Source organism: Ovis canadensis, chromosome 12 (genome assembly GCF_042477335.2).
Source record: "Ovis canadensis isolate MfBH-ARS-UI-01 breed Bighorn chromosome 12, ARS-UI_OviCan_v2, whole genome shotgun sequence".
Taxonomy (NCBI): domain Eukaryota; kingdom Metazoa; phylum Chordata; class Mammalia; order Artiodactyla; family Bovidae; genus Ovis; species Ovis canadensis.
Window position 1 is genome coordinate 79,865,962 of NC_091256.1, and position 13,018 is coordinate 79,878,979.

At 39.1% G+C, this 13,018-nt stretch overlaps 1 protein-coding gene across 1 annotated transcript in view; it reads right to left on the reverse strand.

Moving 5' to 3' along the window:
• CENPF (centromere protein F) overlaps positions 1-13,018 on the reverse strand; it is a 63,487-nt gene that overhangs the window by 32,435 nt on the left and 18,034 nt on the right. Inside the window, exons 8-10 of the mRNA XM_069544949.1 lie at positions 5,776-5,901; positions 4,523-4,651; positions 2,576-2,698 (exon numbers count right to left, since the gene is read on the reverse strand). Of these exons, the coding sequence (XP_069401050.1) occupies positions 2,576-2,698; positions 4,523-4,651; positions 5,776-5,901 (378 nt within the window). The remainder of the gene's footprint in view (positions 1-2,575; positions 2,699-4,522; positions 4,652-5,775; positions 5,902-13,018) is intronic.

Consider the following 13,018-nt stretch of genomic DNA (forward strand, 5'->3'; position numbering starts at 1 on the left):
TTAAAGCACGTTTCCACTACTGATAACCTCTCATTGTGAGCGGCATATTAGTTTGCTAAACACGGACAAGGAACATTTCGGTACAACTGTCACATTATTTCGGCATCCAAAACCTATCAGCGCACTCAACTTGCTTGCACTTACTTATAATTAGATACAGAAAGACACCCAGAGTGATAGACTAGAATCGGCTATAATTTTAAATGTGAAAAATCTCAAGTGCCGTGTCCTTTGCTCATCACTTTCTATGCCTCGGGGTGACAGCAAACAGTGGTCACACCAAAAAACTTCTAACAGTTATCAAGACCAAAGGGCCCTTATGGGTTGGGCACAGGTCTAAGCATTTGACATACAATACTTAATCATTAACTCAACTCTGAAAACAGAGGGGTTCTATTAGTCCTCATATGAAGATAAGGCAAGTCACACTCAGAAAGGGTAAGTCATGATCCCAAGGCCACAGAGCAGGTTCAGATCTCACTTCGTCTAAAGCCACCATTTTACCACAAAGTTATACCACTCGTCAAACTGGGTAGATTGTTTTTCTGATTCCAATCCCAATTCAAAATGTGAAAGCCAGCTAAGCCCTTTGAATTTCTGATATTATTCTCAAAAGAAGACACATATACACAAACATGCATTGAAGACTAATTCTAAATGAACTCTCTGGCCCTGTGCTAGACACCTCCATGACTGCCCTCACTGGACAGAGAACTTTATGAAATATTGAGCAAAACATGACTGGCATTGACTCAGCACAGCTCGACTTCATGGTGGACAGCTCCTCGGCTGACAAACCAGACCCTGCAGGGACGCATGAGTCTTCAGAAACACCTGCAAGATATGTCCAGCTCGCTATGCAGCCTTGGCCCAGCAAACCGTTTAAAAGAGTGTTTGGATTCATTTAACCAGACAATCACTTTTACAAAATGTTTCCACCAGGCAGCCAGTGGAGTCGCAGGAGAGTTCCTGGCTGAAAGGGAAGCTCAGAGAGGGAAGAGTTTGGTGCCAGTCTGCCTGTGGAAATGTTAGCAGAAGCATCTGTTGGTTGGTCCCCACTGGCCAAAAGGCAAACATTTGTTTTGCTGAAACAAACGCTTCCATTTAAAAACGTTTGCTGATGAAACCATCATCTGATATGAAGCTTTCCTCTACTCAGGCGGCTGGGGCTGGGGCCGCCTCTCTCCAGCAATATTACCCCTCTGAGGCTATAGCTGCTTTAACAACCTCTTCTTTGCCACTGACAGATGTTCTGATTCTAGAACCGATACACTTTTTGAAGCTGAGAGGATAAATACATTTAGACTTGCCTCATCTGGATAAATCACTGTTCCTTACAAAGATCTTAAAAAAAAAAATCTGTACAATCTAATAAGTAATTTTAGATATGTAAAGGATTTAATATTTAATACTTTTAAAAATATTTTTAAAACTAGTGAAAAATAGTCTTCCCTGTGACATTTGATGGAGAAGAAACTTCTACTGTTCTGTTATGCTTCTTCATAAAACTATGAGGCTGACTTATGGCTCTATTCAAATTGTTTCATCCTATTAACTGTCCCTAACTGGTTTTTAATTAAGTCCTTTAAAATAAACTCCAAGCAACTAGATAAATTCAGAGAGAAGCAAATTAAAGTAAATACGGATAAATCTATTGGTAGAAGCGCTATCAGGCTACTCCGTGCACCCTCGTCACTGGGAAACCGCACCCACCAGGTGTATCGTGACCATGACTCTACAAAGACAGCAGCGCCCCTGCCTGCAGAGGCTTAACACGAAGGTCAGTGTGTGACTGTTGAAGCCAGAGTCATACAATTATTAGTTAATGCTTTTGTAACAATATTAAATCTAGAAACCCTTTATCTGTCAAAAAAATTGTATTTAAGTCTATCACTTTGCACAAGGTTTTTAATATTTGCTGACTCAAAAGCCAACCCTTGGAAAGGGGACTTAAATCATACCTTCTATCACTAATTTTGTTACTTTTCACTTCGAAAGCCCCTGGCAGGACTTCCCTGGTGGTCCCATGGTTAAGAGTCTGCCTGCACTGCAGGGGACACTGGTTCTATCCCAGTACTGGAATATCCCACATGCCATGGGGCAACTGTGTGAGCCTGCGTGCTGCAACCACGGAGGCTGAGTGCCCTGGAGCCCCCGCTGCACAACAAGAAAAGCCACCACAGCTAGAGGAAGCCTGTGCAGTGCAGACCCGGCCCAGCAAAAAGTAGATACATTTTAAAATTAAAAAGAAGAAAAAGAAAAGAAAATCGCGTGCTTTCTTCCATCCTTCCACCTTGCAGGTGGTCTAAATCTGTCTTAAAATAATACAGAATAGTACCAAATGGTCTTACTATAAGTCATGTTTTCCTATAATTGTTAGATGCATATTAGTAAGTTACATCAGAACAGAAAGGGAAAAAACCACTTATGTTCTATGTCATAGATTATATATAAAACACTTTGTAATACTTCCAGCAAATAAAAAAGAAAAACACTACAGGAAAATGGTGCAGAAATTCTTTAACCCTCACACTTCCTCACGCACAGAAGCAAATAAATGCTCTCTGCTCCTCACCTCACTGCTTCTCCTCAGCTCATTTTCCTTGGTCTGACTTGCCTGTAAGACCTGTTCAGTTTTGCTGAGATTTTGCTTAAACTCTTCCAATTTTTTTTCTACCTGGTGCTTTACAGACGTGACCTACAAAGAGAAAACAAGGCAAAGCTTCATTTTTGTTTTTACTTTTCAATAGCTATTCATATTCTTAAATAATAAAAAAGTCATGGAATATAAGAACCGAAGCAATCTACTTTGGTTGAGACATACTATATATATTATAGCTTAACATGGTCCTAGAAGCTGAACTTAAAATACCATCATGTTAACCCATGACATCACTTGGCAATAGCACATGTTGATGAATACAGCTGGGTTTGGGGAGGAAATCACAAAAGAAAAAAAATAACCACAAGAAATAAGACAACTAAACAGTAATAAACAACTAAAATTTGTTTAAAAAAATGAGATGAGAAATAAACAACAAAAGATGGGAAAACAAATTAAGAGAACACATTTGCAATAATACAACAGAATAAAAATGATATTCCCAAAATGTAACCCATAAAGCATAGCTATGATTCAATGTACAAAAAAGCAAGCCCATTTAAAAATGAGCAAAGGACAGAAATAGAAATTTTATACAAAAGATACACATGGCAAGTCACTCTCTGAAAGAAATAACCTCAGTGGTAATCAAGAAAGTGTGAATTAAAAAACAATAACATTTTTCACTCTTTGGCAAAATTTTTAAAACCAGGACTGTCCGCTACTAGCAGGATGGAGGTGACAGGCCTCTTACACCAGGTGTCAGGTAAACTGCTACGACTTTCCTGGAGGGCGGCTTGGAAGTACCCTGTCACATGTGAGAAGATATTTGCCCTAGAGGCCACCAATGTCACATGCAGGAAGCTGTCATACAGAAACATCAGCCCCACACACATTTACCTGCCCAGTGATACTACCAATGGTACTACACAAACCTCAATACCCATCAGTAGGGAAAACAAGTAAACTACAAAACATCTGACAAGGACGAAGCTCAGACAGTTTTCCTTTTTTAGCAAAGATTAAAACAAGCAAGAAAAAAAAAATTATACATCTGTAAATGTTCATTGTTTTTTTAATCTTGGAGGACAGCCAATAAATAATCCATAAAAATTTATCCTGACACAGGAGGGTTCTGCTAGTACAGAAACCCAGGTGGGTGACGATGTGTATTAGAGCACAGATATACACATGCATGTGAATATACACTCAAGTGTGTGTGTGTGTGAACAAATAAAGGTACAGTCAGCAGAGTTTTAAGGGATTACTTTGACATATGAGAGGAAAGAGGAGTTGAAGATGATGGGAAGGTTTTGACCGAAGCAAAACGTGAAGAATGGAATTGCTATTTACTGGGACAAGGAAGCCTAAGCAAAGAACAAGTCTGAAAAAAGCTGGAGTTCCAATAACAACACGTTAAGTGTGCAATGCCTGTTAGAAACGTGAGTGGAAATATTGGATGCACACCCCCAAGTCTGAAGTTCAGACCAGACATCCAGGCTGGAGATTTAAATATGGGTGTCATCATCACATGGAGAGTCAGAAAGCCAAAAATCTGGATGAAATCATTTGTGCAGTGGGTGTTAAAAAAGTAAATTATATATTTTTTTAGCGCTTTGCCTGGCGGCATACACACTTAGGAGAGCTCCCATGTGGTGGCATGACCAAGAACCACCAGAATATCAGAGACGCCCACAGACCCTCCTATCTGAGATCCCCACTCGGAGTCCCCTTTCTCTAAATGAGAACACCCAGACCCAGAGAGGTTCAGTTTGCTCTCCACTTGAATAACTACAGAAAGTGAGGAAAGTTTTTTTCTTTTAAAGGAATCCTATTTCCACTGAGGTACAGAAATGACACGTTATTTTAAAATGTGGGGGAGGAGGTTACGGAGGAGGGAGAAATAAGTTAGCACCCTACTTTATCCAGTTCAGCCTGTAGGATGTTGTATGTGTTCTTAGCTTGCTGTAGCTCCTGGGTGAGCCTGGCTTTCATCTGAGTGCACTCCTGGTCCAGGGTTTGGAAGGAACGCTGTTGACGGGAGAGCTCCTAAAAAGTGAAAGACAAATGTATCCAACAGACGCTGGTTAACAAGGGAGAGCCCAGGGCGAGACCCAGACATCCTCCAGGCACTGCTCTTCTGAAAGAACAGGAGAGGATGGAGCCCGTCGGCATCTACTTGATGACCAACACAGGCAGCCTTAGCACCGGTCCCAGGAATCAGATCCCAGTTTCTGAGCGGAAGAGGAAGCAGTCCACCCGGGGAACACGTGGAAACTGGCCCGTTGGCACCTCATCCCCATCCTAAATGAATCACCTCTGTTCTGAGGTACCCAGGGACAAAAGGGTAGGGCTGAGAGCCAACCAGTCACAACTCCACTGAGAAATCAACACACTCGAAAAGGGAGCTTAAGACATCAAGTATCACACACCACTGACCATTGAGAATAACAGAAAGTACATGCCACCAATTAACTTTGATAACCACACAGGGACACCAGATTAACAATTCCAATAACTCTCACTGAAGGACTACAGACCTAATTCCAGGCTAACTCACCTGAAACTGAAACCAAGATTTATCCAAGTGCATCTTCAGCCCTAACTTGTCTGCCAACTTCTTCCCCTCAGACATTAATCACCTTTCTAATGTATTTGCCAACTCACAGACTTCAGAAACAGCTGGAAGGACCTCCCCTGTGGACCGGTGGTGAAGACTCCACCTTCCAAGGTGGATCAGGTGTAGGTTCAATCACTGGTTGGAGAACTAATATTCCACACACCGCAGGGGATGGCCAAAAAATTAAAAAACAAAGAAAACTTGTAAAAAAGTTAAAAAAAAAAAAAAAAAACACCAGCTGTAGAATGTAATATAATTTCCCTTACAACACAGAGTGTTTGAAACAAGAAATACTATCCTTTTCTACTTGGTATCAAATTTCAAACAAATCAGAAAACATGGATTAAAAAAAAATTTCTAAAGCCCTTCTCCAATCAAAAACTGCAGGATGGAAAAGTATGAAGGAAAGTACAGTAACCTTTTCCACACACAGCATTTCCCCTCCAGTGGGACATCCCAAATGATGACAGACACTCCTCTTCTCAAATGATCAAACGAGGAAATGACCACAAGAGCCTTCTGGACAAACTCCTCATGAATCCGTTTACCTTACCTCTTGGAACTCTTTTTCTTTCTCCTTGATTTTCTGTTCCAGAGAACATCTGGCACTTTCTGCATTTTGACGCTGACAACTAAGATCTTCAGTCAATTTTTTCAATTTTTGTTCCAAAGCAGTACACTAAAACAAATTAAGACGTTCAATACAAAACAAAAATTATTCTTGGAAAGAAGCAAACGTTTTGAATTTTAGAAAAATTAGTCCCACGATCTGGTTCAAGTTTAACATTGTGTTTTGACTTTTTTATATCATACAAAGTTGGGGCTAAAACAATTAGCCAAATACCAAAACTACAATTATTTTAGCACACATAAATTTATATTTGGGAAATAACAGCAAGGATATAAATCTACATAGGCTATTTAAATAAGCCCTTCATAAGTTGTGCCATAAAAGAAATCAGTGTGTCTGAATACTGAGTCACCTAACATTTTGTTGTACAGAAATGAGAGGTTAAAATGCAGTGATGTTGACTAATGCAAATTAGAGGCTGCAAAATAACCAGAGGGTACCTATTATCCTCATACGTAGTCTGTTTCAAGCATAACAGATTTTGTGAGAAATTTTAAATATTAATATGCATCTCTCCACAATGCTCCCACTATGTCATTTTAAATGTTTGGAAGTTCACAGCACTCCAGAGAGCATCACAATGGGTTTTAAACCAAGCTGCCAAAAGCAACACAAAGAACACTCAGTCGCCTTCTTATATAGCCGTTTCTCTCTTTTTTTAAACTGAACTATAGGTAATTTACAGTGTTACAGCAAAGTTATTCAACTACACACACACACACACACACACAGATTCTTTTTCAGATTCTTTTCCATTATAGATTATTATAAGATATTGAATACAGTTCCTTGTGCTGTATTCTTTATCCGTTTTATATATAGTAGCGTGTATCTGTTAAGCCCAAATCCCCAATTTATCCCTCTCCCCACTACTTTCCCCTTTAGTAACCATATATGTGTTTTCTATGTCTGTGAGTGTTTGTTTTATGAATAGGTTCATTTGTATGATTTTTTAGATGCCACATATAAATGATATCATGTGATATTTGTCTTTGACTTGCTTCTAATCTCTAGGGCCATCCATGTTTGCTGCCAATGGCATTATTCCATTCTTTTTTACACACAGCCAGTTATATTTAAAATAATTTTTAAAACATGAACTACACTGAAATTTAGGATCCTCTTTAAAATTAAATCTTCAAAGTGTTAAAACCCATTCCTCTAATTCTTCCCTGTGGTGTTCAAATCCTAGAACTGCCCTACAAAACAACTCTAAATTCCCAAGGAAGAATAAGAACAATTCACATTGCTGGGGGAGAATTCCTGATCCAAAAGAAATGTACCCCAGTGTGGCAAATCTCTCCATTAATACATTTCTCTGAGACTCATTATAGACCCATTTAGAACTATTAGAAATTTAACAAAGAGGAAAAGAAACCACTATGTAAAATTTTCCCATAAGACCTGACACCAATTATTAACTAACCAAAGATGAAAAGATAAAGCTGGTCTGATCTTGCAAATATCAGAACTTTCAAGATCCTGAATTTAAAAAGTAAAATATTGAGCCAGTAGTTCGAATTAATTCACTGCTTTGAACATTAAGATACCGCTATCATTATCCTTATTGTTCTTGAATTTTTAAACCCCTAAGGAAAAGTATGAAAGAAATTATTTCTACCAATAATAAATATGAACTCAGCAAATATGTCAAGCACCATGCTAGGCACTGGGGACACAGCAGTAAGCAACTAAGACAAAAATCACTGCCTAAATGATGGTCTAAAATTTTGACAATTCTGGGGGAGGTGGGGGAAACCACGCACAGCAGAATAAATGAATGAATCCCTGGCGCCCTCTGCTGGCACTCCCTCAAACTGCAACCCACAAGATCCCAGAATCAATAATGCTTTCTTTTTATTGTACAAACAGTTGGTTTAAGAAAAAAAAGCCTTTAGGAGTAATTTATATTTTATTTAGATTGTTTTAGATGTTGGTATTTATGATGCACCAGCCATATACAAGTACCTGGCCACTAGGTGTCATGAATGCTCCATAATACTCTAAAAAAGGGTTCAAGGCTCTAGTCCTTTAACAGTTTGTAGAGAGTATATAACAGTGTGTATATAGAGACCCTACAGGCTCAGTACTCTGGGCCTGAGTTTTTAACCATAACATATGAAATCCAGATTTGCTGCCCAGCCCCAACACTCTGTCTCTACATGAGTTCAAACCTTGTATCCCAATGGTGTGTAAATACTTGGAAACGAAGCATACTAGAAACAGCATATGTTTACTGAAGCACGTGGTTGACTTTGGCTAAATTAGCTCCATTTCATTTAATAGGTAATTCTAAAGGTGGATCAGGGGATAAATAGCATAAGCAAAGGATAATCTGATTTCAGCAACATATTGGACAAGGTCATACTATCTTTAGAGACAAGATGGAGAAAGGTAGACTGAATTTTCAGTTAGGTGGATTCGTAGTTTATGAGAAAAAATGGAATCCAGAAAACACGGAATAAATGAGTCGTGAGAATCTAGAGGGAAGTCTCTAATAGGAAGAAAGCAAAAGCTATGTTTTCAGCACTGTCCTATTCAAAAATTTTAATTCATGATCTGGTAAGTGACCTCATGATATATGCTAGAGAGAAGGATCTGGTGATCCTGTCACACCAAAACCAACAAAACAACATGTAAAAGTTAGTTGCTCAGTATCTTTGTGACCCCATAGACTGTAGACTGCCAGGGTCCTCTGTCCATAGAATTCTCCAAGTAAGAATTCTGGAGTGGGTAAGCATTCCCTTCTCCAGGGGATTTTCCAGATCCAGGGATTGAATTTGGATTTCCTGCACTGCAGGCAGATTCTTTACCATCTGAGCCACCAGGGAAGCCCTCAACATGTAAAAGAATAAGCATAATTCTCATATACAAAAGAAGCCGGAGTTGGCAGAAATGCAACTGAAAATGAACCAAACTGACTAGGAACTCAATATAACAATAACAACTATTATAAGTTCACCATATGCCAGGCACTACGCTAAAGCCTTTATAAAAATTATAAAAACTTTACAGCAATCCTATGAGAAAGGCATTACTACTAACACCATTTTATTGATTAGGCAACTGAAGCTCCGAAGTTAAGTAAATAGCTCCAAAGTAACAAAACTGAGAATAAATAGAGTCAGGGCTTGAATTCAAGTCTCACTTAGACAACCAAATTACATACAAACCCAGACTGCACAAAGAGAGTAAATATACACACAGATCAAGGGAGGTCATGTTTCGTCACGTATCTAACCCAAAGTTGTTGAGAATGTTTCTGGGGAAAGCACTGCACTGGAGGAATTCTAAACATGAAGCAGGACTACCACCTCCAGGAACACGGAAGAGATGAGCATTTCCCTATAACTCCCAAAGCAAGAGCAATCCAAAACCCACATGTTTTATTAAAACACACATAAGAAAGCTCTGAAAAGAGAGAAAAACGCAGGTTAACAAGAAACTTCGAGACCTAAGAAAAAGCATGATAGTACTGAAAGAAAAAACTGCTAACCCAGAATCCTATACCCTGCAGAAATATCTTCCAAGAATAAACACATTCCCAGACAAAAGAAAATTTAGAGGATTTGTTGCTACACTAAAAGAATGGTTAAAGGATGTTCTTTACAAAGAAAGGAAATGATGAAAGAAGGAAATTTGGAAGAAAAATAGGAACATTTGTATACCCAATAAATGTATATACAATAGGCTTTCCTTTTCTTCTTCAGTTTTCTGAATTATGTTTGACAAGTAAAGCAAAAGTGTAACACTACCTGATGTGGCTCTAAACGTATATATAAAAAATGCTCAAGAAAATTAGACTATAAATAGGGGAGGATAAAAGGACACAAAGAGAAGCAAACTTTCAATAATTTATCAGAGCTGACAGAATGACAACACCAACAAACTGAAAAACTGTATGTAGACATACATTATCTAGAACAATCATAAAAGCCCCACACAGAAATATACTCAGAAACTATTGATAATTCAAAATGGAATTCTAAGAAGTGTTCAAGTAACCTGCGGGAAGGCAGAAAAAATGAAAACAGCCGAATGGAAAATGAAAGAAATAAAACACAAAAACTAAGATGTAAAACTTAAGTCACGACATATCAGTAATTACATTGACTATAAACGGTCTAAAAACACTAATTAATAGAGACAGTGTTTCTAAAACGGAATAAAAGAGTAGATTAAAAAATATGACCCAACTATGTGCTGTCCTACAAAACTAACATTAGGCTATTTTTTTAATTCATAGTAAGGTCATATTTTTAAACTTAACAGTATAGACAGGCTGAAAGTAAAAAGAGAGAAAGAAATACATCATGACACTTTAACCAAAGGAAAGCTGGAGAGGTTATATTACTACCAGATAAAATAGACTTCACAGAATAAAAAAAAAAAAAATTATCAGAGACACTAAGGGATATTACATGATAAAGGTCAATCCAAAAGAAGACATAACAGTCCTAAATGTGTATGGACTAAACTACAGAACTACAAAATAAGTGAAGCAAAAATTTATAAAACTGAAAGGAGAAATAGACAATTATGGGAGACTGCAATACCCTTCCCTCAACAATTGCTAGAAGCAATTAGACAGGAAATCAATAAAAATAAAGAGGTATTCAACAAAGAACATTAATCAACAGGAGCTAATGACACCCAAAAAAGATGTCCTTTTCATTATAGGGGACTGGAATGCAAAAGTAAGAAGTCAAGAAACACCTGGAGTAACAGGCAAATTTGGCCTTGGAATACAGAATGAAGGAGGGGAAAGGCTAATAAGAGTTTTGCCAAGAGAATGCACTGGTCATAGCAAACACCCTCTTTCAACTACACAAGAGAAGACTCTACACACGGACATCACCAGATGGTCAACACCGAAATCAGACTGATTATATTCTTTGCAGCCAAAGATGGAGAAGCTCTCTACAGTCAGCAAAAACAAGACCGGGAGCTGACTGTGGCTCAGATCATGAGCTCCTTATTGCCAAATTCAGACTTAAATTGAAGAAAGTAGGGAAAACCACTAGACCATTCAGGTATGACCTAAATCAAACCCCTTATGATTATACAGTGGAAGTGAGAAATAGATTTAAGGGACTAGATCTGATAGACAGACTGCCTGATGAACTATGGACAGAGGTTCGTAACATTGTACAGGAGACAGGGATCAAGACCATACCCATGGAAAAGAAATGCAAAAAAGCAAAATGGCTGTCGGGGGAAGGCTTACAAATAGCTGTGAAAAGAGAAGCGAAAAGCAAGGGAGAAAAGGAAAGATATAAGCATCTGAATGCAGAGTTGCAAAGAATAGCAAGGAGAGATAAGAAAGCCTTCCTCAGTGATCAATGCAAAGAAATAGAGGACAATAACAGAATGGGAAAGACTAGAGATCTCTTCAAGAAAATTAGAGACACCAAGGGAACACTTCATGCAAACATGGGCTTGATAAAGGACAGAAATGGTATGGACCTAACAGAAGCAGAAGGTATTAAGAAGAGGTGGCAAGAATACACAGAACTGTACAAAACAGATCTTCACGACCCAGATAATCATGATGGTATGATCACTCACCTAGAGCCAGACATCCTGGAATGTGAAGTCAAGTGTGCCTTAGAAAGCTTCACTACGAACAAAGCTAGTGGAGGTGATGGAATTCCAGTTGAGCTATTTCAAATTCTAAAAGATGATGCTGCGAAAGTGCTGCACTCAATATGCCAGCAAATTTGGAAAACTCAGCAGTGGCCACAGGACTGGAAAAGGTCAGTTTTCATTCCAATCCCAAAGAAAGGCAATGCCAAAGAATGCTCAAACTACCGCACAATTCCTCTCATCTCACATGCTAGTAAAGTAATGCTCAAAATTCTCCAAGCCAGACTTCAGCAATACGTGAACCGTGAACTCCCTAATGTTCAAGCTGGTTTTAGAAAAGGCAAGGAACCAGAGATCAAATTGCCAACATCCTCTGGATCATGCAAAAAGCAAGAGAGTTCCAGAAAAACATCTATTTCTGCTTTATTGACTATGTCAAAGCCTTTGACTGTGTGGATCACAATAAACTGTGGAAAATTCTGAGAGAGATGGGAATACCAGACCACCTGACCTGCCTCTTGAGAAATCTATATGCAGGTCAGGAAGCAACAGTTAGAACTGGACATGGAACAACACACTGGTTCCAAATCGCGAAAGGAGTACATCAAAGCTGTATACTGTCGCCCTGCTTATTTAAATTATATGCATGAAGTACATCATGAGAAACCCTGGGCTAGAAGAAGAACGAGCTGAAATCAAGATTGCCAGGAGAATTATCAATAACCTCAGATATGCAGATGACACCACCCTTATGGCAGAAAGTGAAGAGGAACTACAAAGCCTCTTGATGAAAGTGAAAGAGGAGACTGAAAAAGCTGGCTTAAAGCTCAACATACAGAAAATGAAGATCATGGCATCTGGTCCCATCACTTCATGGGAAATAGATGGGGAAACAGTGGAAACAGTGTCAGACTTTATTTTTGGGGCTCCAAAATCACTGCAGATGGTGACCGCAGCCATGAAATTAAAAGACGCTTACTCCTTGGAAGAAAAGTTATGACCGACCTAGATTGCATATTGAAAAGCAGAGACATTACTTTGTCAACAAAGGTCCGTCTAGTCTAGGCTATGGTTTTTCCAGTAGTCATGTATGGATGTGAGAGTTGCACTGTGAAGAAAGCTGAGCGCTAAAGAATTGATGCTTTTGAACTCTGGTGTTGGAAAAGACTCTTGAGAGTCCCTTGGCCTACAAGGAGATCCAACCAGTCCATTCTAAAGGAGATCAGTCCTGGGTGTTCACTGGAAGGACTGATGCTGAAGCTGAAACTCCAGTGCTCTGGCCACCTCATGGGAAGAGTGGACTCACTGGAAAAGACTTTGATGCTGGGAGGGATTGGGGGCAGGAGGAAAAGGGGATGACAGAGGATGAGATGGCTGGATGGCATCACCGACTCGATGGATGTGAGTTTGAATGAACTCCGGAAGATGGTGATGAACAGGGAGGCCCGGCGTGCTGCGATTCATGGGGTCACAGAGAGTCGGACACGACTGAGAGCCTGAACTGAACTGAATGACACTTTTAGAATATTGCTCTCAACAACAGAATATACATTTTTTTCCCAAGTGCCTATGAAATATA